The following is a 26524-nucleotide window of genomic DNA, read 5'->3' as shown; positions in this document are numbered from 1 at the left end:
TTAGCCTTCATGTGAAATGAATCATCATCAGTAAGGAATCTATCAAGCACCTTCCCTCCGTGTATAAGTGTGTTTTTCCTCTGAATACTACTAGTTTAATATCAACTCTGACATCTGTTCAGAGTTTCCTTTGGATTCAGGAAGAGGTATTATTTCCATATAGATGTATTCATGTAAAATGGTTTTAGAAAATCCAAAACGAATGATATATCACTTCTAAGACCTTTGAGGGAAAATTAGGTTTTGCTATGGCTAAGGGTTTCGGGCTTTGAATACGTTATTTTTTATGAGGTGACGGAAAGTCGTATTCACACATTAATTCTAGAGCATTTCAACATGGTGGATGGCAAATTACCAAGTGTCTTTGGCAGCAGGAAGTGGGATCTATCACACACAGCATCCTGTTGGGACAAACAGTCATCCCACGGAGGTGGAGAGGCTTTTTAGCACTCAGACGCTGCATTCGCCATTCCCCTTTATTGCATCACATAAACGTTATAAGTGGAGAGCGGAGTTGATTTTCCGTTGAAGGACAAGTGAGACTTCAGGTGCACAGACTATCACATACAGTGAACGGTATTTGCATAGTATTCTTGTGTTTTAGTGCTCAAATTGTTTTGATGTGTATAATTCCCTGTAATAGAGCCATATAGCCGTAGTGAAGTGTCTTTGTGACCATGTGGTTCATGTGGTTGAACATTTCAGCAGCGACTAGTAGATTCATAATAATTGCTCCCTTCTAGTTACATTATACGCAGCAGTGAGCACGCTGTACTGTCTGTCCTTGTTACCACATTGTTCCAGCTATTGTGAATGCCATCGCTGTTAAATGCAGTGATCTGCCCTGGGAAACGTAAACGGTCTCTTCAGTGTTCGGAGACACGATTTATAGTCACTTGAAAGGAAATCTAGGCGAAAATGCCCAGAGAATAAATCTGTTGAAAAAAACACATTTGTTCCTAAAATGCCTCTTTCTGTTTTCTTTTGCTGTCCTCTTTTGAATGCAGGAACTACATTGGGAAATAAACGATATTCCTTATGTCAAGTCATTGCCTTTACCTTGACTCACTGCCCTCGATTCCTCAAGACGGCCGACTGCCCTCATGATCCTGAGTCGACCCTTTTGACACCCAACTCAACCCCCCTGTCGTGGACCCTCTGCTTTGTCTCTCCTACCATGCTCCCTTTTTTTTTTTTATCCCTACATCCTCATCAAATGTTTGCAGTTACAGTTGTTGACTGACTTTGTAAGTGGCACCTGTGTTTCATAATAGCAGATTTGACAGCTAACACATGGTGATATCGAGGTTTCTGCCCTAATTTCTCTTTGTTGATCCTCTCCTCCTAGTTGCTGAGAGCCAGAAAGTTGCTGAAAACTTTGGGACATCCTCCATCCCATCTTCGGTTTATCCAACCATCAACTTCAAGGTCCTCAATGTGGACCATGTGTTCTTGAGACAGGACAATCCGGAGCCTTCGGGGAACTCCAGCCTGAAAGCTCAGACTCAGACATTTCTCGTTACTGGTTCAGGTGTCGGGCCCCTCCAGCCAGCTGTTAACGCTTCGTATGGCCCCCTGGCTGTGGATGCCTACATCCCTCCGGACCTGCTTCTCAGTGGACGCAGGATCCTGCCAGTCATTTTGGTCCGTCAGGTTCGGTCCTCATCCCCTGTCGTTAAGATTCTCTTCCACATGCCTACAGGAAGTGATATCACTGTTGGTCAAGAAACGATGGGCTCTAAAGGAGATAATGGGAAGAAAGATGACGGAGCTAAGACCAAGGACGAAGCTCACTGTGTGACTGCTTACGCCTTCTGGGAGACGAGGGAGGTCCGCGGGGCTTGCCTCGTGTCTCCAGGTGGATTCTGTGTGGCACACCTGAAGCCAGAATTTACCTGGTTCAGCTCAGCCAGCAGATCAGGAAGCTCTAGCAAGGAGGCAGAAAGAACAGAAGGAGTTAAGGGACTTCAGGGGAACCTTGTGGAGGTCTACTTCCAAAGTCGGAGGGACCAGACTGGCCAGTGCACCCCACAGGACAGCCTGCAGCGAGTAGGAGTGGGAAGAGGAAGAGACTCTGGGGGATCAGGGACACCACTGAGGCGGATTGGAAGTGTCAACCTGCTCAGAACTCCACCAGGGAACCCAACGTTCCTTCGGCTGAGGCTGGGAGGCGCCGTGGTGATCCAGACTTCTTCCAAGCCAATGAAGACCACAGAAGTGGCAACTTTCTATATCTTTCTGGCCAGTACATCTAGCTTGGAAAGTTTCACACTTAGGTGAGAGATCTTCTGTGTTTTTCCTTATTAGAGTGCTTTTAAAGGAATAGTTATGTGCCAAGCTATTTCTTGGCCTTGTGCAGTGACTTCCTGTAGACTTTTCTGGTTGACACTCACGCCAGATGCAAGGCCAAGAGATAGCCTGGCATGTTACCCCCCATTAAATTGTAAAAAAAACAAAAAAAAACTGTCATGTTAAACTCTAATTCTTATATTCAACAAATTAAAAATACCATGTTAAATTAGGCCTTTGGACAGAGACAGTTGGTTCCCATATTTCCAGTCTTAATGCGAATCAAAGTTAACTGCCCATGAAAGCGATTAAGCATACTTCCCAAAACCACCACACCAATCAAACATGGGGAGTTTTTTTTTCCACATATAGACTGTATTAAATATTAACATGAATAGTTATTGTTCATTCCTCAGAATTTTCAAAAAAAAATTTCAACTGTGCCCATTTTGGATACCCACCCATCCTTTAGTATTCAATCTCTCTGGTCTCTGATCGTGTTGGGTACGTTCCAAAGCTTTTTGTGATCCTTTGGGGTCCAAAAGTCCAAGCCAAATCTCCAGAGATTCCAGATAAGTCTTGTCTCAAATCTTTTTCTGTGCATTTCTGAAGTCAAGGCTCTTCACGAGGAGTCAATTTGCAAAATATACTTCATAAGAAACTTGCAAGTATAAATAGCCGTCCTCTGGGTTCCTGAATACTCAGGAGTAAACATGATATTTACACATTTTTCATTGCAGGCTGTGTTGGTAATTATTTTATATAGCTGTATGTCACTGTTGAAACCTTTTCAATTAAATATTCAAGGTATGTGGCAGTATAAAGTGTGCCCAGAACATTCTTTTTTATTATCTATCTTTAAACAGGTGTTAAACTTAAGAGTGTCATTTCAAGAAACCATTTTCACATCAAATGAATAACATAAAAACTAATTGTCCCTGAAACATTTGAAGCATAAAAAGACACTGAAACCAAGTTGAATCATCAGGATAGACAGTATATTGAAGCATATTCACGAAGGATAAGATCCATGCATTTAAACAGTTACTTAAGGCACTTGAATACTGATGGGGCTCACCATCAAGGCCATGCAGTAATATGCTTCAGTGCCAACATGACTTGTGTTGTCTGCCAGTTTCACTGGCTTCATAAATTACTGACACGTTATATCCTGTCTACTTCAAACCTCTCAGTTAGTGGGAGAGTTATGATGAGCACTCTTCCATAAACAGGGAAATAATTGGCAAATGATTCACTGGTTTTCATATCTCATCATCCCACTAACATTTCAACAAGGTTCTGTGGTTATTTGACTTCATAAATAATGCATTGGCTTAATGGAGCAGGAAAAAAAAAACGAACATCCTCCTAACTCCTTTGGGTAAAAGTGAACTTAATATGAAAGCAGCCCCGTCACACTGAAACACACGGTTCAATCTGTTTTCCAACTTTCTCCTTGCTGCCCCTCGATGCACATCGCTGAGTGGAGTGAAATTGTTTTTGACACATCAGTAGGATGTAAAGCCATTGTAGTGTGGTTTGTGTTTCCAGTCTTTACTCTGCTTAATGGTTTTGTTTGAAATGTAAGAGAAATTTCTCTCTAATCTTGCGACTTAGTAATATCATGCTCCAACCATACCAACCGCATGGTAATCTGCTGCAGGATGCAGGCAAATGGAGAGAAATATTAAGATGTGTGTATTAATCCATAGTGCACGTGGTTAAACCTGTGGCTGTGTCACTCAGTCCTAGTGCTCCTCTCAAATATCTGACTGCATCACACACACACACACACACACACACACACACACACACACACACACACACACACACACACACACACACACACACACACACACACACACACACACAGATGCAAAGTCTCAGTGACCTGAATGTAGCTCTGCTAGCATTGTCGAAATACCATGAATTAAGATTTAGTAGAGGGACGCTGACCATTTAACATCTGCTGTTGTTTTGACTATTTGTGAGGATTTACTGCCTCTTCACCTTTAAATTCCCCAAATTCAGACTCGTTGACCACACCGCTGAAGTTACCCCAGTTGGGTCAGTCTGTGTGTTTCTAACCTACTGCCACATCCAGAATGAGATTGGACAGGAAAAAAAAAAGGGACTGAGTGCAGCAGTTAAGTCCAAGTGAAGGCTAGCTCTGAGGAGCTTGGCAAAGTGATTGATTCCTCCTGGGAGAAATCCCTGCTCTACTCCGCTCTTTGGCCCAAGATTGAGTACACTCCAGCAGGGTTAGGCCAGATAATCTGTGCCCCTGATTGAAAATGAATCAAGCCATTAACCCTTTAGGGTAGAGATGATCTGGGCAGACTGCCAGGATTAACCGAGTACATCTGTGTGCGTGTGGGGTTTTCAAGGCCACCATACCCACCTGTTAAGCACACAGGCAGCTTGTAAACAAAATCTTTTTTTAAATCTGCGAGAAATACAAAATGCCCTGTCCACAGATGACACATTTACAGCGGAAACTCATTTCATTCTGCATGAAATGCTAATGAAATTAACAAGCAAACAAAAGTCTTGAAGGATTTCTGATGTCCACAGTTTTTAACAAAGAGACAGAGTTAGGTAAAACAGTAGTGAAGAGTTGTTCAGTTTAAATGTCCATATCCATTCGGTCCCCCACCTGTGGTCATGAACTCCGGATAGTGATTGACAAAGACAAAGAGCAAGGAGAGAAGAGGCTGAAATGAGGTGTCTCTGCAGGGAGGCGAGTGTCTGCTTGTGGACAAGAAACTCAGTGATCCAGGAAGATCTTGGCACTGCTTCTCCACTCTTAATAGAAGCCAGGTGAAGTGGCTCATACCCCTGAGAGCGAGGTCATCAGGTGCTGTTGTTGCTGTGACGCTGAGCTGACGAGCAGCAACAAAATTATTTATTGTATGGAGCAGAAAATACATTTTTAAGTTTGGAAAAAAAAAATCTATTTTAGGTTATTCTTTTCCTCATTTGAAACACACTTAATTCGTTCAAAGATACAAATTGTCACCTCCTTTTTAAAGAATTGAAACCAGAAAATTGAGGTTGAAGGAAATAAAAGAACTCTGTTTTTTAGTTTGTATTCTAATCTGCCTGATTGAATCAATGTTTAAATTCATAGTATTGCAGGAATTCATTAAAATTGTAAATTAAAACATAATGAAGGGATTTTTGCCTTTGGCTAAAGAAATTGATCTCTGTACAAGTGTCTTTATCCGTTGGCTGTTGAATTGTCAGCTTATCGGTTTGATTCAAAGACCAATTGCAGTGTGTGAGTGTGAGTGTGTGTAAATTCTAGCTCATAGCATTTTGTTTTTGAAACTGCTCTTACCCTGACCTCAGTCAGTGGTTATTAATCCATCTAGTTGGTCTATGATTCTACATCAGTATTTCTAAATGCGAGTCTGCTTGACATAAAAGCATGCATAGTACTGACTTTTATTCTAACATAAATAGGTTTTGTGTGCGGATCTTTCCTTCCGTCAATCATAATATTCTTCAGCTATTGGAAGACTGCTTTGCGTTTCCGTTTTAACAACCTGTTGTTAAAACGGAAACAGAGACGGATTGTATGATGTAAAATAGCAGGTTGTCTCTCCCTGTGTCTGTTCTAATCAATGACAAAGCTCTTTGTGTGCCTGGCAGGAATAGGACTCGGGGTAGACATGAGAAAATGCCCATCTGAAATCCTCACAGATGATGTATTCATGAACAATAAGCATGCTTTCATGACCACAGACTACCTGTTGTCACATGTGACCTCGTCACAAGGTCACGTTAATACACCGGCATGCACTGGTTGCTGAACTAATTCAATGCGTTCTCGAGGTTGAGTTTCTTTCTGTATCACTCTCCATGAATATCCTGTCGACAAATCTGCAGAAGCTAAGTGATGCTCCAGAGCACACATGGGCTGGATTCCCTCTGGACCGTCGCCATAACCTCCTTCAATCCTTGCCACGAGGAAAATTGCCGTGTTTTGGAAATACACACGACTCCTACCCCGTAGCAAAGATGTCTGTGCGAGTGCAGATTAGTGAATCACTGCACTTTAAACGTGGGTCAGAAGCATTTCGTCTCCCTTGTATCACATTTCATGCCTATGACTCGAGTAGCTGCTCTGTGACCCCGTCCGTTGATATGTGACGACTCTTGATGCAACAATTTACTGGAGGGACCAAAAACCAAAGCCCTCGGTGAGTGTTGGATGTGCAGGACTGTCTGGTTCATTCACATTATTTGGAAGGAGTGCGCTATCTCGCCGAGCAGAGTTATGTGTGTGTCTGAATTAGACGTCTGATTAACTGATTCCCAGCTCTCCCCAGGGCTAATGGGAATTAAATACCCCTGCTAATTCTCAGTCAGCGAGCAGCCTGTGACACATCAGTCTGTCTGTGACTCACCTTGTTATGCGCAACACGAACAGCTAAACACGCAAAAAAAAGAGCGCAGACAAAACACGCGTGTAACCACAGGACAAACATGCTATCCCAAAGCAATGCACATGTTTCTCAGTGACCCTCCTACACACTTACTATACCTCTCAGTATTCAGAGATGAGACATGAAGGCACGACAAACATCATATACTAAATATTACAGCGTTGTTGTCGATACAAAACACACAGATGTAACAATTCAAGTATATCTGTTCAGTGTTGGAGTGTCACTGTATTACCCTGTGTTGTACAGTGTGCTCTACAGCAGATAGCCCAGCATGTGCTTGTTTCAATAACTCCTTTGAGACACAGCACGGCACTGTACGAAACTCTCGTACATACAAAAAAATATATATAAATTACTGCTTCGTACTAGCTACACTGTGTTTGTGTTTACTGCAGGGCAGCAGTGAAATCGGGCTTGGCGTTCAGTGCAGCTCGGCCCAGTGACTCAGCACTGTGGGACATCTTAGTGGAGCCTGGCAGAGGAGCGACCCCCAACACGGTCTCCGTTATCTGTCACAGGAAGGTTGCCATCACAGCAAAGAGGTCAGTCTACTGCATGTACAGTGCATGTTTACAGTGTCGGAGGTGTGCGTGCTTTTAAACCATTGCCGTTTCTTTTCATTTCTCTTTGTTTATTATGCCCTTTGTTTCTGAGGTTTCAGTAATCCCTGCTGCTTTCATAAGTGATCAGGTATCATGAGAAAAATGTCTTCTTCAATATTACATTCGCTTTGTAGAATTGGTACAAGCTGAAACGGAATGATTACCTTTTTTTTTTTCAGAGGAAATGTAATAACTTGTGGCCTTGTGCTCCATGGTGCACAGACTGTAAGCAGTCCCTTTTGTTTTAGTCTGTATAACAGAATGTGGAGCTGCATCCCCTTTTATGTAGTATACATTATTCTCAGTAGAAGCAAGAGAGTCTGCATTAGAATAAACAAGATCTTACAGATGTACCTGCTGCCAAGTCTGCTCTGAGGAAACAAATAACATCCTTAAAGCACTGACGGACCATCTCTACAGACACTTGATGCCACTAACATTAGTCTCTTAAGTCAGTGTGTTGTCTGAGACCGCAGAATATTAAAGTGGGTGTGTTTACATAGACATGTTTGTGCATGTCAACATCATATAGTGATTTCAGAAATGTGGATAAACCCTTACCCTGAATATGCTAAGTGAAATAAACTAGTATACTGCCATGTTTATACATCTTATCCACCTTATTCAACTCTGCAAATGTCATGCAGTAATCAGTAACCAGGATACTTGTATTTATGGTGTTTACAGTGATAAGTGTAGCCAGATTTCTCTGTGTTCAATGTAAACATCATACCCTGAATATGATCTAAACCAGCATAACTGAATGACTCATGTCCACCTAAACAAGGAATAAAAACACTGTAAATGGAAGTGAAAAAAATAAATCCATAGCATCACATAATTACTTTAACGTTGTTTTACTCTGCATCCTGTGACCTTTTTTTTTAAAATTTATTTATTTTTTTAAATATCTGGTTACAAATTTCTAGTATCAGTCCCTCATATGAGAACATATCCACACATCTTGTGCATACAATACTTATTACAAAAAGCAAAGTATTGTATATAAATATAGAAAGGATGAAACTATTTATCCAAATTAATAATCTGTGTATCTTCTTTCACCAAATGTTTAACTCTGTGGAATCATGAATGAATGATCTATGACCCCCATTTTCATTGTATAATATTTGGTTTCTTAATGAAGGTTTCAAGGTTTTACTCTCCAACTTGCTTTGATGTGACTAGAATATATGAGAAACCTGAAGAGAAGCAGTAAATATATCAAACTGCTGACCTTTAACTTCCTTTAGTTTAATAGTAAATGAAACTTCATTTCAAAAGCACTTTCTCTGCTTGTTTTACCTTATGCACGCCAGTTGATTACTTCAGTTCTACTTGCTGCCGGAAGCGCACACCAGCTGCCACCTCTGCCCAGCAACCTCCCTCCCACACAGACACACACCAGCCGCCGTCCATCCGACCCACATATCCGTAATCATCCATAATCACGTCTGTGTTATCCAGGCTTAAGCGCTTGCACGTTCAGAAGTGGAGATTAGGAAGCAGAGATATTCCAAGTCGGGTCCCCATGTATTGAGCTTCCACCAGGACGGACACACACACACACACACACACACACACACACACACACACACACACACACACACACACACACACACACACTAGTGCTACGCTTTGAAGTGATGATACGTTGAAATACTCCCCTAATAGATGGATTTCCAGGAAATAGGGGGCATTAACCCCTTCTATGTTTCTCTGTCTTGCTCTCATGGACTCTCTCGCAGTAGTTTCAGTGTGAATCATTTCAATCCGTTTAAAATCTGTCTGAATACATCTTATTTAAGCACATAAAGGAAGACAAGACCCAGATCAAAGAAATGAAGTGGATATTTTCAGCTGTTGTTCCATGATTTTTTAAAGTTATTTTTACACTGTCTTTTCATTTTCATTGTCGATTCTTGTCTATCCCAGACATAGACACTTGGAACAAGTACACCTTTGCATGTTTTGCAAAAAGACTGAAAATGTTTTGTTTCATCAAATCCAAGTGTAAAAGCTACTGCAAAACTTTTTTTTTTTTTTAAACCTGGCTAGGGACTTCTTGTTTCCACCATTACAGAAAAGACACGCGAGTTCCCCATGTTTTCCAAGTGGGACATGTGCTCACATGTATGACTCATGTTTATCACATGTTACATATGATAACATGGGGAACATATGTGGAAATGTTTTCTAATGGGAATTTTACATGGGCTTCACACACTACATCATGAAAGTGTTCCAAAACCACACTTTCCACATGCAAAATGAATCTTTCACGTGCACATTCCCATGTGTGTTTAGTCACATGTTATTAAGGGAAACATGTTATGAAGGGAAATGGTCACAACTGGGGGGTTAGTTCGGTCTTCAAGGACTTCAGTTTTTGCTTGCCACAAACCTGCACGACTCGGCAGACATTTTTTTTGTGAAGAGCTGTCACGTAGTATCACCGACCCTCAGTGAGAAACTTCATGTTACTCAGGAAAATCTCGCCCTCAGAGATGGAAACTAGAATACGTTTTTGTAAACCCAACAAAATAATCTTAATTGAACTCACTGACTTGTGAGTTTACTGCCTGAAAAACCTGCTTCAGAACACTTTGAACGTGTCTGTTGAGCAGTTTATGGATGTACACAAGCAAAAAAAGAGAAAAACGTTCTGTTTTGCTTTTTTTCTGCTCTGAAGTGCCACACATAACCTCACAATATCCTCCTGCACTGCAATCTTCATTCATTATTGCACTGCCACCAGCCCTTGGGTTCCTTTTCATAGAGCATCAAACGTTCATACAGGTATATATGTTTGCCTTTGTCCACTGATTTCAAAAGTTTTGACTCTTTTCTTAAATACAAATTTCAAACGTGAAGAGGTTCATTGTTTTGATTTATGCAAAGGTATGCTCCACTTCAAAGTTCCACAGTTCACTTCACATCGTGCTCTGTTCTGCCTTTGATCTGTTCCTACTGACAGGTTTTGCCTACACAGTCTCCAGCATCAAATAACATCACATGCCGTTTCTTTGACGATCCTTTGGCCAGAATACTTGGCTGAAATCTCTGTCAACTCACTTAATCTTCCCTTCACACTCTCTCTTTATTCTTCCATCTGCTGATAGAAATAGGATCTCTTGTGTATTGCCTTTACCTTTTTGTTCAACCTTACAGGTGGTTTTTCACAAATTTGTCTCTCCTTCTTTTTCAAAAGCCGTGACTGTTAGAATTTTTACTTCTCTTAGAGGAACCTAGAGACGATCACACCTAAGCTCCTTTGGCAGCAAATATATTGGACTACCTTTTATTCAGAAAGCAGTTTCAGTTTATGTCCAACTCAAAACACAATATAATTTAAATATTTAATATCTGAACCATATCTGAATGCAACTTTTTAGCAAGGCTAAAAGTAAAAGGCAAGTTAACTTACAATTACTGCAGCTATCCTCCCACAATTAAATAAACTCCCCAGTTTTATCACTGCAGTTGTGCTGGGTCTGGTATTACCGTGAGCTGATGGTGACTAATGTTAGCAAACTCTGGACAGATTTCACTGTTCGCCAGCATTAGCCGGCCAGTTCACTGACTGCTTAAACTGACGCAACACTGACTGTTGGGTGAAAACGTACCTCGGCTTGCTTTAACTTCTGTAACCACACCGTAATCTTACATTTGATCTCCAAACAGGGGTCTTCTGGAGGTTTTACAACTGGACTTTGTGCCAAAAGATGTCTCAGGGCTGGCTGAAAGTCAGACCATCTCCTGGCGTCTGGAGTTGCCAGGGAATGTCAAAGATGTGGGCATCATGCGGATCTACACCACTCAGAGAGACTATGTGGGACTGGCACCTCTAGTGATGGTGAGAACTATTCCTGTCCCAATTTAAAATGCTGACTGTGCACTATATTTTTTTTTATGTGCAATACACTTAAAAATGCATATATCTGTATCAGTCACAAATTGCGTATTTCTTTTTAATATTTTTATGTTTGAATTCATCCCTGCCTTAGATACTTTCTTGTTTTTATTCAATACTATGGCATTAGAGTCACTGCATTCCTTGCAGACTGCATAGTAGTCTAAATGGTTTATTAAATCTACTCTACTCTTATTAATCTTAACAGTTGAGGAAAGAAGAGGTTTTAAAAGCCATCGATGTCAGATGAGGCCCCATGCCAGGTCAATTGGCCCCGCCATAGGGCAACATGAGGGCACGCACGGGTCTCCAACTACTTCTCTCAGTCTCAGTGAAATTTGGTATTCATCACCTCGATAACGAGCAGTTTCATATACGTAACTTCCTGATGAGAAACATGATGAGATAATATCACCTGGGAGTTAACACCATAAATAAGCCATAGTTAAAATGTTACAAAATAGTGCACTCTTGGCTGTAGAGAAAAAATTATATATTTTTTTTTAGACTTACACCGGTAGACTCTTTAAAGACATGTACACTCATTTGCAAGGTTCTGTCCACGCAGTAATTCACATTTTAATTAGCGTTATCACATTATACTGTAATGACATCAAAATGGCAAAAGTCTTCAGTCTTTAGAAAGTAAGCTTTTACAAATAATAAAAACCCTCAAAAATTTATATTTTTGTTTTCAGAAGATTATAATTAATGTTGTCAGCAAGTCATAAATAATATTCATGAACTGCTACTGTATGTATATTCTCACAACATTTTGAGAGAAAACCCCTGGATATTACAAGGCAGATCCATATCTATCCTTGACAGGAGCTTCCCCTGTCTATTTCATGGTACAATAGTCAACATGAATCAAGCAGCCATTTGGGAGCAAATGTGTTTCATCTCAGTCACTTACAGGTTTCACATGAGGAAAATACCATTTTCTTCTATAACAGTGGAGTTAACAGACCTATTTCATGAAGAGGCTGTCGCTCTTTTCCCACTGAAAAAAACTATTATTACAGCTATTTGTGAATCAGAAGCACCACAGCTGAAGACATAAAGCTTCAGGGAAATAAACTCGTGTAATGTCATAGTATGTCATAGATATGTCACGTTCATTACAATGACCATTCAAAGAAAGTGAAGGAAAATGCCTGACGGCTAAAACAGGCTATATGTTTGGTTTTCTGACCTTTGTGTTTGTGACATTTGGGTGTTATTTTCCGTGTTAATGCAGCATTTCTATCACTTACCTGTAGTCCTATAATAGATCAATCACTTAAGATCACTGAGTGAACAAATAAACGATTGAATTAACAAACAATATCCAGCCTGAAGAAGAGCACAAGTAAAACGCTGGTTTTAGAAAAGAAAAATAGAGCTGAAGTACTTGTGCTGAACTTGATCACTGCAGACCGGATTACGGCAGAGCTGGCGGAAACATCGGCCATCGAGCTCTCTCAGTGTGGCACTGGCATCACCACGGAGCCCTCGCTATTGCTTTCTGATTTTCTGCTACCCCTGATCCAGTGGTTTATGTTTGGGTCAGTGTTGCAGTCTGAACTAGAGCATGCCCTTTTGGAATTGCGGTCAGCAGCTGTCAAGCCGGCAGAGTTCAGCATGCGAAGCTGCCCGGAAACATCTGCCGAGTGCTGCCTGGTACTTTAGTCCACAAGTATCAGGGGAAAAAAGAAAAAAAAACACTGATCACCGAAAGCTTCTTACGCACACGCGCGCACACACACGCGCACACACACACACACACACACACACACACACACACACACACACACACACACACACACACACACACACACACACACACACACACACACACACACACACAGCTTCTACCTTTAAAAAAGACATTTTCTGAGATCTTATGGACTGGAGAGTAGTTGTAAATCCATGTTGAAGGATGGGTTAAAGAGTAAAATTAAAGCCACATCAGGCTTGATGACAAGTTATGGGATATATGAGCAAAGCTGCAGCTCAGCATTGACAAAGATGTACAGTAGAAGGGGGTGAAATGAGTTGGAAGATTAGAAATGTAATCAGGTTTAGGTGTTAGTGTGACTGTAGGTGCTGATCTATGGATAATATGATAGATGAAAGGACTTATTTTCAACCAGGTGTGTGTGTTTGTGGGAGACAGAAATATCACCAGACAAATAATTTTTTGTGTTTAGCACATCTGTCTTGTTTGTATGTCAGTGTATTGTCAGTGGGATTTAAATTAATACATTTTGTCAGCCTGTATTTCTGTGCTTTAATCACCGATAGTCACGCTAATGCCCCAACTCTGTCTGTGATCTCTACCCCATACAAATAGTGATATTGTATTGTTTTGTTGTGATAGTACAGCAAGAGACAAGCAGTACTTATATTATTGTTGTACAGAAATATACCAAATATGTTAAAAGCAGCAAAATATGTAATACCCGCCAGTCCAATAGAGCATTGCGTGACTTTGTGCCGATTGGCCCGAAAAGCACATGCTTCTCACATGAGACGGGTCATGTGACAAGGTCACGCAACCAACGCCATGTGACGGAGGTCAGAGTGTAAAAGCATTGACGTCTTTGTTAAGGTGGCTGAAATCATGGACCTTCACCCTGGGGTTCAAGTCTGGGTGAGGGCGATATTGATTTCTTTTGAACAATGTTCTGTGCATTTTCATGCTGATACTTCCATATGTAACAAAAGGGTTAGTATGTCCCACTACAAAGTATGTGAAATGCAGTTGCCAAAAATACCATATCCTACTGCATTCGGGTCATATTTTGCCATCCATGCCAGCATGCTTATCTGGCTGTTCTGACCCACAATCCTTTTGCAATACGTCACATCGACTGAGCTGCAGAGGGAGTTTGTGGCGCTAATGCTCACCCGGTTGCAATTTGCAAAAGGAGGAAGAAGGAGAAGCATTAAAAAGAAGTGTAACATGTGGAGCACTCGTTCCAAATCACATCCTTTTTCTTATTCCTTCAAATGTCGCACTACAGGGACACAGCGCATGTGACCAAGAGGGTCAAAGTTCAAGGTGCATTTTTTGAACGACGAAGTATGTCTCATTTGTTTGCATGCTGCTTGCAACAGCACGTATATTGTAAAGGTAGCTGCAGTATGCACTGATTTGGGAGGCAGCTGTAGGTTTGATGCGTAACCCTAACTACGTGTTTTTTTTTTTAAATTTTTTTTTTTTAATTCTTAACCCAAACTACATGGTTTTCAGGCCAACATGAGGCAAAAACCGGATACTGACATGCTACCCTCTACTGAACTGGCTGGAGTGTTACATGCTTTTCGGGTGATACTGCATGGTTGAAGCAATCCTTTTCTACCTTCTTTTCACCCTTAATATCCCATCCAGGGAAAAAAAAAGAAAAAAAAGAAAACCTTTTTTTTAAGCTACACCTAAGGCTTACATGATTTACTAAATATCTTTGGGATAATCAGGTACAGTAGCAGCCAACGTTACAGGTAGGAACAATATATCTTCGTCAGGTCTGAGGAGCTAAGCAATAAAATTTACAGGAGTTTGTCTGGCAGCCTGATCGTTAAGATGCATAAAACATAACTGCAATGTGATTCCCAGCTATGGTACCTTTGTTGCATTCTCTTCTCTTCCCTGTTTTCTGTCTCTCGGCTGAAACCTTAAAATGCCTAAAAAGGCAAAATGAAGACAAAATATCCCCAAATAATCTGAATAGCCTTAGCAGCTAAACTGAGCTAATCTCTAAACTACAAAGTTACTTTTTGCCAAAACCCTCTGTTTCTGTTTCCTTGTACACAACAGCAAACAAAGCTGTGACAGCGAAGAAACACAGACTCATAACTTGCTCCTTATCTGCCCGTCTTCCTGCACAGAACACTGATATCTTGAATACTGCAGTTCTGACGGGTGAAACGGTTTTGGTCCCTGTGAAAACTCTGGCAGTTGAGGCGAACGGTTCAGTCACCGATGTGACCAACCACACCAGCTGTAGGTCTACAGAGGAGGATGTACTCAAGGTAAATCATGAAAACCACAGGCCTAATTGAACTGGATCGAAATAGTCATTGTTATAATGTTTTATATTGCTTTTAAATGTATGTTTTATGTCTGCACAACATGAAAAAAAACATTCTGAAACATTGTGGTAAATGTAGCAGTTGTGATTAGGCTCTGAATACGGTGTACGCTAGCTCTATATTATGTATAAATAATATATAATCCCTTAATGTGTTTTAAACAAATGAAAACCACTTTTATACAGTATAAGAAAAAAAAAATCAAGTGTTGCAGCAGTTGTTATTTCATGTTTATTTGATGCCAATTTGAATCGGATTAAATCCAGGCCTCATTTGCAAACAAAATCTGCTGAATGACTGACGGTGCTCAAAATGAATTTGGAGACATGAAAAAAACCCAAATCATTCATTTATGATTCATTCTGCTGTACGCCTCTTAAGACAGCCAATGTCACTGTGCCATTATACTCAGCAGGTCCAGCTCTTGTCTGTCTGTCTGTGTGTGTGTGTGTGTGTGTGTGTGTGTGTGTGTGTGTGTGTGTGTGTGTGTGTGTGTGTGTGTGTGTGTGTGTGTGAAAACATTGTGGATAAAAGCAGCCTCTCCCAATATGGCATTAAAGACTGAGCTCATGATCCAACCCCTCAGTCCATAAACAAAGTGATTTGACCTTTGTGCAATGGATCCACGTTACCAGGGCAGTGGAAGCAGAAAAAGAGAAACAGAGAAGGGGAAGGGGAATTATATTATTTTCCAGTAGACGGCACACAGCCATTGGCTTTGTGAGTGTAAGGCACTGTGTTTAAGTGTGTAAGCTTAAGAGAGTGAGAAAAGAGCCGAAGAGAGCGAGACTGTGTTTGTAATGATTTTCTGTATCAGTGGAGGAACTTAATCCAGTTATTATGGTGTCCCCGAATGGTCTCTTACGCTTCCTGAGGTCACTGGCTCCTCTTAGAGCAATGCCAACAACCCGATGAAATTAAACCAGGCTTTTATACTACAAGTGCCACAGGCTGAATATTCATTAGGGATTCATTCAAGAACATGGACCCGACCTCATAGATTTAACCACATGCTAACACAATACTGGCCGTGTTTGCTTGAAAAGAACAAATAAAAGACTAGATATGTATTTTCAAGTTTGCACTCGTTAAAGCTTGATTCTTTAAACTATATTTTTTCCTTTCGGGAACAAGTAAACACAACATTACTATTCATCTGGAGTTGAGTTTTTGGCCACAATTGTTACTCTCCTGTAGCTCTTTTTTGGTCTCCACCGCCTCCTAAAAGAAATATGTGCCTCTTTATCAGTTTGCATACAAACAAACAAATCAAAAGAACAACCTGAAAGACACTAAAATGCCATGTAGCGAAGTTACAGTGCGTTCTGTGTGGGTTTGTCACTTTCACATTATTTTGACCTGTGTTTTAAAATGCTGGCAGTAAATTTCAGTTTTGCCCGAGCTCATATCGTCTCAAACATCGAGTGTGCATTACTTTAAACTTTAAATATCAGCACTATGTTTTCTGTCATTGATGTAACTTTAACAACAATTTACACAATTTCCAAATGAATGGAGATCAACAGAAGCTGGGAATAGTGGGCCAACCAGCTGCAAAGTAGACCTGATTGACTTGCAGGATAAAGAATGCCTTTTAAAGATTTAGTTTTTATCAACCAGTTTCTTCACTTAGCAAAAAAAAAAAAAAAAAAAAAAAAAAAAAGAAGACTGTTTTAAGAGTTTATTTTTTTGAGTGGCTACTGACCCTTTAATATATGGACTTGAATTGGAGAGCTGCAAAACATGTCAAAGACTTTGGTCTGGACCAGTCAGCGTAATGGGAAAAGGTCTTCAGAGGCTGGCCTCCATGAACATTTGCATGGGAGTTCAACCTGACTTTCCTTAGAAGTCCTTCCTCCCTCTGCTTTTTCCTGACTTTTTTGCCTCCACCTTTGCACCTCCCCCTCTCCAGTGCTACACTCTATTCTCCAGTCTAGTGCTCTCCAATTACCTCTGTGGAGCCACTGGTTTGTTAAGATAAGTGAGGCGGCAGTAGAGATAGGCCTCCAATCTTAAATAAAACACACCAACTGCTGTGTCTCACCTCATTGCTCTCGCTGGTGGGGACCGCAGCGCTCCCACCTACAGTACGGCACTACAGGAACAGTCGTAAAGCAGAGCTAATTTACATTCGGTAACAGTTTCACATAGACCACAATCCTGAATTTACATGACATAAACACAAACACACTGCGATTCCCTGGCCAGACTTTGGAAGTAGTGTGAAATTAATGAAATGTCTGTGTCTGTGTGTGTGTTTCTGAGTGTGTGTGGTTTTAGCTTATTTGAATTGGTGCCTCTGCCCCATCTGCTCTCCTCAGCCATCCATACAAAAACTTTCATATTCAGTTTGCATTGGCTTTACTTGGAAAGGATATTTGGAATGGTGTACATCCAGAACAAATTCTCTAAACAACAGTTCAGTCCCAGTCCCAGACTCAGGTCAACTTTTTAAAATAAATTTCTTAGCCAACATCAAGATATTTTATAAAAACATATTTTATAGAGTGACACAGACAGAAAGGGAAGCAATAAGACAGTCACAGTTTTTGGGCCTGATGGTTTTGAATCTGTTCACTTTCTTTCTCATCTGTCTGTCCAGGTGTCAGAGCGCTGTGACTATGTTTATGTAAATGGGAAGGAGACAAGAGGGAAAAGCAAGGTGATGCTGAACTTTACTTACGCTTTCCTGACCGCCCAGCTGGAGATGAGTGTATGGATGCCTCGCCTGCCCCTGGTAATCGACGTGGCTGACCCCGAGCTCAGCCAAATCAAGGGCTGGAGGGTTCCTGTTACTACAGGCAACAGGAGGTGAGGCATGACCAGCCTCTGTTCATCTGTTATTGCTCGAGGTGCTGTCATCTTGATCATGAGGATGCCATATGTAAAAAACAAGTTTTAAACAGTAAATTGAGATACAAAAAACCCCACAGTGCAATCATATTGTAAAAGTCAGAGTGAGATATAATAAGCACAAGGTAATTAAAAAAAACCAAAATTACAGAGTAGAGTAAAGTTGTTACAAAGTCATGGTTTTGTAAGTCTTTGCTATGAAGCTCTGAATCGAGTCCTATAGCTTTTGTTTGAAGTCAAGGAAAGCAGCAACAACAGGCAAACTTTTACTTTACTTATGCGTACTTATCAATGACAGAGCTAACAATAGATATAGATATAGCTGATAGTTTACAGGGCTACAAAATCTTGTACGCAAAGATGAAATAATGCTGACTGACAGGACGTGTCATTGATTTCATGTCAACTCTTGTACTTCCTGTAACTTCTGTAACTGTAACACTGTTTGTGATGGCACAAATGTTGAATGAAGTTGGGAGTTTTGTGTCTCCATGTGCAACATTTGAGCTGAGTGTTTTACAAGTCACGTGAGTTCTTTCCACTGGTTAGTAGGATTTGATGTTGGAATTGGAAATAGAAATTACCGTAAAAATGTATTTGAATCACTTTTATGAATAAACCTTATTGTGTCTTTATAATGTTTATAATAATCAGGTTTTGTTGACTCCGTTAGACAGATGTAGATTCAGCTGCAGTTAGATGTGCTGTTTGAACTGCATTGCATAGCGGAGGTCTGTTCCTAAAATCCCTCTATACTGTATATGTGGACAGACATAACATCACATCTGTGTCTGATGCATTAGTGGGTTAGGAGAGTGTAGGAGCAACACAGTTGCCCGGGAGATAAAGGTTAGTGGGCTTCACTCAATACTTGCAGTAAAGTCATTATTTTCCCATTCAATACTAATGACAATGGGTGACTGATGGTCTGTCATTTCTCAATACATTCAATATCCAGTCCCAGACTGACATGAGGTCAACAATAGGACATTTCAACAGTGATAGTTTGGACCAGCCTCAGTTCATAAAGAAATAAAGAAATGCTGAATCTTGTCTTCCGTGCTGTGTTAGACAGACTGTGGGAATTTTTACTTAAGTGGTAGCAACAAACAAACTTGCATAAAAGCTGCTTGGATTCACAAACTATCTTTACCTCTGCAGGTTTTTATTGACTGTAAGTTATAACAGATGCAAGTTTTCACAGTTGTTTGATCTCTTTATTGAAATAAACCCTTGCAATCAGTTAGTACTAATAGAGTTTAATTGACACTTTAAAAAATACTATGTTTGTTGATGCTAATTAGCAGCCTGGCTCAGGGGTTATTGAAAACGAATTAAAAGGTGGAATAACACTAGTAAAGAAACTCAACACAGAAACCTTTGTAGATTTTGAAAAGCAGAAAAGTGCAATTTATCCAATGATTAACGCTATGAATGCTAGATTCTGAATCAAACCAAGGACACATATAAGACAAATATACTGTATATACATATAACCAGAAACAAGTTCTGTTTATTTGCTACAGATGGTACAGTATTGATAACCTCCGTGAGTCGGACAACAGGATTTAGCAAAGAGTGTCTGGTGTTGAGTCATACTGATTTAATTCAAGCAGCATTTCCATCAAATGTTTAGCTCTAACCTTAGGCTACATAATAATGATGTTTATTTGGACTGTAGCTCTTGACAGGAGCTTTCTGCCTGCAGTGTCAAAACATCCACCAACCCTCCAGCACACCTGTGGTGCGGTGTATGCGGCAGACCAAATGTGCGCATGATAATTATATGATCATTGCTGAGGGGTTTGAGAATGGTTTACAGCTTAACCTCCATCACTCTCAAACAAACCACTCAACCATGGGATTTTGGTTGATTGAACTTAAATCATCATTTAGTATAAAACAGGTTAGTCAGAGTGTGTTGTCCCTTTATAACCACACAGCTGGTCTTGACTGTTTTTCTTCAGGTGGCCGACAGTTCGTGTCACAGATTAAGTGCTTTATTTCGTTGTGTCATTGTATGCAAAATACTGAACACAATGGAGGATGGCCAGCCCGGTTCTGTCCAAAGGTAGAAAATAACCGTGGTTATGAGTTGGACTACATCTTGGCATGATTGCTTGGACAAAACATACTGCTGCAAATAACTCCAGCAAATATCAGTGTTTTTTTTTTTTTAGGGATTAAATAAACAAGATATGAAATGCTTAAAGTATTTGTGCTAAACTACGCTAACTTTCTGCTGGCTTCATAAATATGAAGCCAGCAGAAAGTTAGCGTAGTTTAATAGCTAAATAGCCTACAGGCATTAAAGTTATATAAATCTTGTGATTTAACTCTCAGCAAAACATTTGTGACTAATTGTGTTTCATTGCCTTTGTGTGTCAGGTCTATGTGGGACAGCGAGGAAGAGGAGGAGATGAGGAAGGGCAGGGGTTGCATGCTGCAGTACCAGCACTCGTCACTAAGGGTGCTCACACCCTTCGTAGCGCAGCCTGACACTGAGGTGATGCCAGACCCGCTGACTGGGAAAGAGCCTGTCGAGTACTTTCTGGGTTTTGATTGGCAGGTAATAAGCATTTAAAAAAATCCCTCAAATAAGGATGATGCATGATTTATTTGATTTGACAAAATTAAAACAGTTTTAAACTATGTCAACAGTGAAACCATGATCATTTTCCACTATTGTAGTTTAAAAAGAGAATCATAATTTTACATTGTACTGATTCAAATTCACTCTTTTTATGCTTCATAATGCCTCACGTTTTCTGTTTGTGATTGACAGGCGGATGTGACCCGTCTTGTACGCTATTCTCTACAAGTAGCAGATCTGGATGTAGCCACAGTGCAGGATGGGGTGGTGCTGCAAGGACGGGCTGTGGGCACTACAACTGTACAGGTAAGTCATGAATTGTCTCTGTGTGGTTGCAAGCAGTATACTGTATTTATACACAACTGTCAGTTTACAAGAGGTTGCACTTGTTGCAGGTGCTGTCCCCTCTGACGTCATTGGTCCTGGCCGAGAGGAGCATCAGGGTGGTGGACGACAAAGTGAGCGTGACAGAGCTGGGGGTGCAGTTGGTTTCTGGACTATCTCTGTCCCTGCGAGTCAGTCCAGGGAGCAACAGGGCCATTGTTGCCACGGTAACCACCCGGGAGACGATCACGCAGCTCAAACAGGTAAGTAACTGGAAAATTGTTTCACACAAAGCATAAATGTGTGGGGGCACAGCTCATGACGGCACTTGCCCCTTTTAATGCCTGTTACTCAATATTAGTCGCGCCACACACTGTGTGAAAGACCATTTAATCCTCTTATTCAGACTTTAGAACAGATTTATCACGTCTGATCTACTGCCATGGGAACCCCTGTCAATGTCATCCCTGTAGACAAGATTTTTATAAGGGAGGTTATTTATGACCACAAACACAAATGCAGTAGTCAAATTACTTTAGTGTGTGATTAAATATCTAAGGTGAGGGGGCACAATCTGCTTTTCTCTGTATTTACTTTGTGTGTGAGTGTTTATGTGTGCACAGATCCATCATTGGTTTTTAAAGGTTTAGGCATTTAACATGTGGGCACCTGGAATTCATCACTGACATCCGCTGACAATTTCAGTGCATTATAAAGCAACAGCATAAATAGTATCACCATCCTCACAGACACTGCTTGTGAAGTCAAACATGCTTGTTGTATCGTTAGCAGATTATAAATTTGCTGGTATTTGATTTGAAATGAAACCTTGTCTATATAACTTAAGTATTGCTTCAATGTTTAGAGAGAGCATTTAGGACTTTATCACCTGGGTTAAGCAAAAATAAATAAATACATTTGTTTAACAGATTAATCAATTTGATTGGTTTTAATTTAATCTGGAAAGATCCTAGGTTATACAGTAACCATGTGCCTGGAGAGTAAGTGGTTTGGAATTTGTGTGAGCAGGAATAAGTTGCTTGTATCATGCAATTTCTTCTGCAACCACTCCAAGTGTTTGGCAAGAAGGGCCAGAATAGTTGAAAATCACTATGTTCAATGAAGCATAGCCAGTGATCATACAATGTGTCAAAAGGTTTTGAATAGAAAGGAGAAAGGATCCCTCCCCTGTTGCTTCTGAGAGGTGGCTGGAGGGAATTACATACACAGAGGCTTTGGGAGTAATGTCTGGACAGAGAGCAGGGGAGGGAAGTGGCATTTTGAAAATACGTTTTTGTGATTTCTTTGAAGGGAATTGGAGGGGGTTTCAGCTTTTCTTTGTTGAAGACTGAAGTATGGCCTGAAATCTGTTGCAGAAGTATGTAGAAATGTTTTATTGATCAATCCCTGTGAAGTCCATAGAAGAGTCCTTGCTTGAAAGTCGCATCAATCAATGAGAAACTTTGTATTCTTTATAAGACAGTGATGCATGACCAAATTAACCTTAACAGTTCATTACGTTCCTGTATTTGACATTGCTCAGCATTGTTGCTGCTGCCTGAAACATCTAAATGTGAAAGCAGTGCAGGGCCAGTGTCTCTCGCTCCAAAAGGGTTTTCAGTATGGTCAGAATATTTATTGGCCCTGAATTTTAAAAGCTGGAAGAAATATACCCTGGTAAATAACGACACCATTCAGAATTCAGAGGGTTTTTTTACGTGAGGATTTAATTGTTCCTGCACAAAGAGCTGTAAACAGTTTTATTGCAAACCTATTACTGACGTACCCTAAAAGTTAATTTTCAAATTAAGATATAATGGCCTTCTAAAGAGAGGATTTAAATCCTAAGAATTACCTTGGCAGAGCTGATTCATGTAGCACTGACCTTAGGGGTGCAATAATATTTGTGTTTTCTCTTTGCCTCTCTGAATGTGAGCTCATTGTGTTCACAGCTGCAGCCATCATCTGCAGCTATCATGCTGCGTGAGAGAGCCGGAGAGGCCGATGGGGTGCACAGATGATCATTTTAAAAGCTCACTCACACATTTAGCCGTGGCAGCGTGCCCATTTCAAACCGGCTCCCTGTCGCAGGCGTGGAGAGCAATTAGGTGGTCCATAGCCGCTGGAACGGCAGCTCACTTTACCTTCATTGCACTGTCACTGTTCCCGGGTCTGCCCCCATCAATAACAAACTATTAGAGCCATGCCAGCGCAGATGACCAGCCAATTGTGTCTGTGATGGCAAGCTGTTAATGTTCTGCTCAGGGCGATTCATAATGTATTCAAATCCAAAATATAGGTTAGGTCTGTGGTGACCCAGTAGCTCACATCAGCTACAGAAAATAGGTCATTGTGTATTAATGTGATTTGATTGGCTAATTCTGTTCTTAATGTGACCCTTGTCGCTGCAATTTTTGTCCTTTTTTGAAGGACTTCTATTATACTCTCTTAATGGCTTCATAATGTTTCTATTGTATCAACTAAAATTGAACCGAAGTGGATAGAGATAGATATACTGTTTTATACTATACACTATAAAGAGATTAGCATAGGCAATTTAGTGTTATTATACAGCCCTCAGGGAAGGCAGCGGTCGCGGGGTGGAGGGTGGAGAGGGGTGTATTGATTTGCTGCATTCGCTCTGACCTGCTTTTCTACTCAGGAACTCTGCATTGCTCAGTTATCACAATCTTTTCTTTCTTTCTTTCTTTCTTTCTTTCTTTCTTTCTTTCTTTCTTTCTTTCTTTCTTTCTTTCTTTCTTTCTTTCTTTCTTTCTTTCTTTCTTTCTCTCTTTCTTTCTTTCTTTCTTTTTTTCTTTCTTTCTTTCTTTCTTTCTTTCCTCTCTCACAGGAAGCAGTGGTCAGCTGCTGGGTTCAGTTCAGCGACGGTGCAGTTGCTCCACTGGAGCTCTTTGACCGCAGCATCTACTCTCTTACAGTCTCTAGCCCGGACGAGAGGGTGGCCACAGTGCGTCGCACACCGCAGTCCACATTTGTAGTGGCACAGGGTGTAGGTGAAGGCCAGGGGGCGCTAGTGAGGGTGGAGCTGAGGATCTGCGAGGAATGCCAGAAGTCTAAGAGGAAGAGCAAGTTGGCAGTGGGCATAGGGCTTCTCAAGATCAACTTCCAGAGCAGCAGCAGAGCAGGACAAGAAGGCGCTGATGGAAATAAAGATTTGGATGGCGGTACATCAGAAGTGGTAGGTGAAGTTAAAGCGACAGTGACATCACAGAGTTCTGTCACGGATATGGACAAATGGTTGTTAAGAAGCAAAGTACCTATCCGGCAAGCGTCCACCCTGGCAGAAACTACCACCTCAACCACATTTTCAACCACATATGTGCAGCCACGTGTTGTGTGGATTGGAACGACAACCAAAGCCACTAGAGAGACCATCTATAATGTCTTTACCACAGCTACGACACCTAGAAGCAAACCAAGCTTAAGCACACAAAAGGGCACTGATAAGCCTGCAGCAGTAGGTGTTGTCAGTAGAGGAGCAGGGCAGAAGAAAAGCTACGGAAACATGCTCGACAACGCTAATTCACCTCCAAACAAAGACATTTCGAAAGCAGAAGTGACACCCGAGAAGGAGCCTCCAAAATCTAAAACACCAAAACTAATAGAGAGTGACCTCATTCGGACATTCAAAGCCATGTCAGATTTGGAAATCGGCATGTATGCTTTGGTGGGGGTCTCCTGTGTTGCTATCTTGGCTTTTCTGCTCAACTGTGCTTCATATAATCTCTGTTTCCGAAATCACAAGACCCCCATACAGGCAGGCCCGGCACCCAGTGGGGATCCAAAGGACCACAAACATGACTGGGTGTGGCTGGGGGGCAACAACCATAGCACACCTGCCCCTGGTGCCCCAGCTCAGGTGTCCATGCTAAAACGGGAGTCTCATCGCCCCCTGGAGTCCCGTCATTCCATTGATTCGAAGGCCCACCGCAGCCTGGAGGGCACTCTGCCCACGGTGAGCACCGCCACGATCCCGGAAAGAACTGCCACCTTGGGCCGCAGCAGGACCAGCTCCCAGCAACAGCACTATCAAACAAAGGCAATCGACCCCATGGCAAACCGCTCGGCCACCTTGCTGGCAAGGCCACACCGCAGCGAGCCGCTTCACTCTCCCACCAGTAAAAGGAATCAGGTGCAGTTCACCACCTTCACTACGCTGGACATCAAGCACTTGGCCGCGCTGAAGAAGAACGGTGTGGACTTGAACTGGGCCAACCAGCAGACGCAGCAGTACCAGGCCCCTGCTGAGCCTCAAACCCCTTTACCTGACATGCCGTGGCCTGTCGTCAAACCTATAGGAGAGCCCCAGTGAGTTTGTCGGCGTGTGCACATGTTTGTGTAGGAGTGAATAAGAAAGAGACATGTACACATCCCGTTCTGATGTCGTATGTATAAAAGAAAAGAAGCTGGCTTTCATCTTTGATAAAAGAAAAATCACTGCAATGGATGTATTTATTGAGATTACATAAAGGATATTTTATATTTAAAAAGCGTGGGCTCCGTGGACATCTGTAAATACAGTATGTAATGATGTTCCCAGAAAGACCAACATTAACTGATTCTGTGTTCATTTTTAGATTAAAAGCAATTTGCATTATTTATCCTCTGATGCAAAATACTTGACGTACTCTAAAGATCCAGTCCTGTAAATACACATATATCTATACTACTTTACTCATTTCTACATTTCTGAGTCAAAGCAAATGAATCTTTATCTCCTTATACTTTTGTACAAATCCGTTGCCCCTGTAGAAACGGCTCCAGATATTGCTAGTTGTCAGGGTAAATGCAGTATGGGAGGAATTATTTCTTGTAAGTAATTCTATTGTTTTCCAGCCTTTTGTACTTTTTTTTTTTTCTAGTATTCCTCTGGAGAATACCTGAGGAGTCTGTGCAATTTGTCAGAGAGGATGCAACATTTATCAAGTTATTTTGAGCATTCTGACACCACAGTCTTCAACAGATATTTATTCAAATCAAATGCATGCTATGCAAATATAGTCTGTGCAGAGTTTGAGATGGACATTGTTTCTGAGTAGAATTTTTTTTACAAAGTTACCTTAGGCTTCAGGCTCCTCCTGGGGGCCTGCTTCCACAATTTGTAAAACTGTCTAATCTTGGTCTCTTGACACAGTGCAATACATATTCAACTGTAAGAGTTTTCATGTATGAATGAAAAATGAGGATGCCTTTTCTATGTAACATGATCCTATTTTTAAACCAAGATGTAATGCGTATTTCCTATGAGATTCTATCAATAAAGAACAAACTAATACATGTGTTAGAGTTGAAATTCAACTTAATTCAATCAAAAAAATTTTTTTAAAGTAAAGTGATTCCCAGAAAGCACAGTGAATGGTTTGGATCATAGGCTAAAGCTTTGCTATGAATCAGTGGG

At 41.0% G+C, this 26524-nt stretch overlaps 1 protein-coding gene across 1 annotated transcript in view; it reads left to right on the top strand.

Annotated features, from left to right (window-relative positions):
- LOC138204333 (transmembrane protein 132D) overlaps window positions 1–26139 on the top strand; it is a 28347-nt gene extending 2208 nt beyond the window's left edge. Inside the window, exons 2-10 of the mRNA XM_069159515.1 lie at window positions 1349–2276; window positions 7139–7285; window positions 11030–11201; window positions 15132–15275; window positions 17938–18146; window positions 20577–20757; window positions 20974–21087; window positions 21177–21368; window positions 23957–26139. Of these exons, the coding sequence (XP_069015616.1) occupies window positions 1349–2276; window positions 7139–7285; window positions 11030–11201; window positions 15132–15275; window positions 17938–18146; window positions 20577–20757; window positions 20974–21087; window positions 21177–21368; window positions 23957–25438 (3569 nt within the window). The 3' untranslated portion in view covers window positions 25439–26139. The remainder of the gene's footprint in view (window positions 1–1348; window positions 2277–7138; window positions 7286–11029; window positions 11202–15131; window positions 15276–17937; window positions 18147–20576; window positions 20758–20973; window positions 21088–21176; window positions 21369–23956) is intronic.
- The last annotated feature ends 385 nt before the right edge of the window (window positions 26140–26524 follow it).

The sequence above is a fragment of the Embiotoca jacksoni genome, unplaced genomic scaffold (assembly GCF_022577435.1).
Source record: "Embiotoca jacksoni isolate LCO1_2020_lvr unplaced genomic scaffold, fEmbJac1.0.p SCAF_10, whole genome shotgun sequence".
NCBI lineage: Eukaryota > Metazoa > Chordata > Actinopteri > Embiotocidae > Embiotoca > Embiotoca jacksoni.
The sequence above is the reverse complement of the archived record's forward strand: the minus strand, read 5'-3'. Positions and strand labels throughout refer to the sequence as shown.